The 3,387-nt window shown below is 44.3% G+C and overlaps 1 protein-coding gene across 1 annotated transcript; it reads right to left on the reverse strand.

Annotated features, from left to right (window-relative positions):
• Positions 1-1,340: 1,340 nt before the first annotated feature.
• Positions 1,341-2,823, reverse strand: LOC137642962 (anti-sigma-I factor RsgI2-like). The gene is made up of 4 exons (XM_068375825.1): positions 2,739-2,823; positions 2,450-2,613; positions 1,971-2,186; positions 1,341-1,625 (listed from the first exon to the last, which is right to left on the reverse strand). The coding sequence occupies exons 1-4, from the start codon at positions 2,821-2,823 to the stop codon at positions 1,341-1,343; spliced, it is 750 nt and encodes a 249-aa protein (XP_068231926.1).
• Positions 2,824-3,387: the final 564 nt, after the last annotated feature.

The raw sequence follows: 3,387 nt of genomic DNA on the forward strand, positions 1-3,387 counted from the left end.
GGGACGTCCAAAATATCTAAGAGAACTCCTACATATTGTGCAGCCACAAATCGTGCTGAAATGAGAAGGTTTACAGATGGCTTCAATATCATCGGAACCTAAATATATGGTTACTGTAGGCTCTAGACTAGAGCCTTAGAATATGCGGCCCCGAGATTATGCAATAAGCTCCTACTAGATATCCGGAAGACTGAAGATATTAAGACTTTCAAGAGGAAACTGAAGACTTTTTTGTTCTCTAAGTGTTTCAATAGTGTTGATTTGACAATAAACGAGCAATATGCGGTATGAAATGTTGAATAATTTGAAACGAACATGATAGAATGATTGTGAATGTCCTAAAGAAATCTGGGTTCCCCTGCTGTATAGAACTAGAAAAGCAGCCCTTAAAGTAAGTAGTAGTAGTAGTAGTAGTAGTAGTAGTAGTAGTAGTAGTTGTAGTAATAATAGTATTAGTAGTAGTAGTAGTAGTAACAACAACAACAAGAACAACAACACAGGAAGTTTTAATAATAATAATAATAATAATAATAATAATAATGATAATTTCCTTACTTTTTTCTGAGGACACAAGAAGTTTTAATAATAATAATAATAATAATAATAATAATAATAATAAAAATAATAATAATAATAATAATAATAATAATAATAATAATAATAATCTTGCTTGCCAGGGGAGTCAGTAGCCTTCCTGCGTTCACTTAGACAAGGCGGTCACCTGAGAGTGTCGGCTGTTCTAATGTTAGGTGATCTAACCTTCATTATTTCCAGTGGTGGAGTCAAGTTGCAACGCATTTCAATGAGGCTTGCAGTTGAAGTGATGAATGAAGTTGTTGTTTTGTTGTTTGAGATTGTCCGGAGCTTTCGTCCCGGATGGGTGACTGTCGACAAAATTTGTAGCACCCAAGGGCAAGGAGTGTGTTATAAGGCAGTGGCTCAGCACAAAGCATAACTATCAGTGTTAATCTTGCTCATACAAAGTCGACCCAATCAACTTGCTCACAGCACAATCAAGCATAGGAGCGTAATTGGCAGGATATAAAAACCAGGCCCTATTTGAAACTTAAGAGGAGCTTTAGTGGTAAAGAAAGGTTTAATAGTAGTTAGTCCCCGTGAGTAAAAGAGACTAGGAGAGGAGTGAAGGAATTCATGTAGGAGAAAAGAAGGAGCAGTTATAAGGTATAACAACTTATCTTTGCTCAAAGAGAAGGGGAAAGCAAGGGACTAAGGAAAGATTGGAAAACAGTCTGCACATTAAGGGGAATTAAAACAAAACAGTGCAGACTCAGGATACAAGTTGGAGGATGACAGGAATAATTGGTTCAAGAGTTGGTTGGTCAAGGATGGCTTTGAAGGGAGAGGTTTTCAGAGGGTGGGGAGGGAGGAGGTATAAGGGAAGGGGAAGGTGTAGGTACGATAAGGGTAACTGGGTCAGGGATGATGGCTGGAACAGGTATGGTGGTTGGGTGATAGACTGACTTGCGACGTGGGACTCTCTGCTCCTTGGGTAGCTGTGCCAATGCTCCTGCTGCTGCAGAAGATGGTGCCTGCATCAGAGCTGCTGCTAGTGTGGTTGTTGGTGGAGGGACTTCACTGCTTTGATCCTCTTCAAGCGCTCTGGACTACTCAAGTTCCAGGCGTGATGAGAGAGGGCACAATTGGGCAATTAGTGAAGGTCCCTCTCCTTCCTTGTGTGCATCAATGCTTCTCCCCATAGGGTGTCTCCTGCAGCAGACACCAAGGACTGTTGCGCTTCATCAGTCATCCTTGTGGCGTCTGAAGCGTTGGCAATTGTAGCACCTCATGAGTTTGGGATTGAAGTCCTCATTGGGGAAGATTCTAGGACTATTGGAAAATGGCCGATGAAAGTGGCAGTGATTTGTTGAAGTGGCATCCTGATAGGGTACTTGCGGACCACGGCTTTCCTCAGCTTATTTTCAGGATGAAGGAATATCAGGAAGGTTTACCCTTTGAATAGGGATGACGCTTTCCTGGTTCTTTGGGGTGATGACAAGGTCGTCTTTGAGGTTGGCTCTGGCTGTGATCCGTAAAGTATTGTGTACATCTGTGATAGAAGAAACTGCTGCATACGATGGCACTTTGCCATTGGATGGCAGCTTCAACTTGGGAGGCCATCCTGGATCTTGTGAGGTGGACAGCGGCTGTGGTGCTGGTGAGGTGGACTGCGGATCTAATATTGGTGAGGTAGACACAGACTCTACTGCTTGAGGAAGAGTGACAGTTGCTTAACCGAGAAGCTGTTTCAGGCATTCCCTGCAGTTGTGGTCCAGTAGATGTCCCTCTGCCTGATTAAGTGACAGAGCTGCTGTGTCTGTCTTATGTTCTGAGATGGTTGAAAATGGACAGGAGAGCAGTGGAGCAGCAGAAATCTAGGCTGGAATGTCGGTAGGTGGTTTCACAGTCTTCCCCTTCTTCTTCTCAGTACCAGAGGGCCAACTGGGGCAAGCGAGAAGGTAGAAACAGGATTGGTGGCAGGTGCTCTGGGAGTTATATGGTAAGGAGCAGGAGAGGTGGAGGGAGGGGTAATAGATTTAGGCCGTTTGGAAGAGGCAGGGTTATCCAGGGTCTTCAAAAGCTCCTCCAAATTGCCTGGAAAATAGAACGGTGATGGAAGTTCTACATGAGCGTTGTACAGTGGCAGGGTTGTTTTGTACAGTGAGGCTCCCTTTTTCTACTGGTCATAATTTGATATACAAGATCATGGTATAGGTTACAAGGGTCACATCGGCACCATATCTTGTAATAAATTGCATCTAAGATGAACTGCTCAGCCATGACGAGCTCTTGGGCAAGGGGCATGGATGCAATGAAGTAAGTCACTATAAACTGGTAGTATGCCTGGCACTGCTTGCATGGTTTCTGGCCTTGGTGACATTGGTCTTGACAAGGTTGATGTCGCTTGTCTTAGCGTGACCAACAGGTGATAGTCCTGCTATAGGTGCTCATTTGTCAGTCGACAGTCTACGGCAGGGCTGAAAATTTCAGCCCAGCAGAAGACTGGACTCCGAGTCTAATTCTCAACTAGCTGAAAAGGCAGTTTTTTGGCAGCTAGCCAAGTCTAAGGATGACAGTGGCTGGTGCTAATCTCACTGGGAGATTCTTCTGGAAGGTTTACTCAGCTCGGGAGCTGAGCAAAGATTGTGTGGTAAATGAAGGCTTCGGGGCTCTATTTATATGAAACTGGGTAGGGTTTCATTACGGGAGTCGAATTCTCATTGTCTGCGAACGCCCTGTGGACAAAGGTAGTAGCTGTGTCAAGGAGATTTACCTCCTTGAGCTGTGTTGGGAGGCGCACTGCGGGCTGAGCAATGGGTCAGGAGATTGGGTAGCTGCAGTGCTATGTGTGCGAGATTCCCGGTTATA

This window comes from Palaemon carinicauda, chromosome 6, assembly GCF_036898095.1.
Source record: "Palaemon carinicauda isolate YSFRI2023 chromosome 6, ASM3689809v2, whole genome shotgun sequence".
Taxonomy (NCBI): Eukaryota; Metazoa; Arthropoda; class Malacostraca; order Decapoda; family Palaemonidae; genus Palaemon; species Palaemon carinicauda.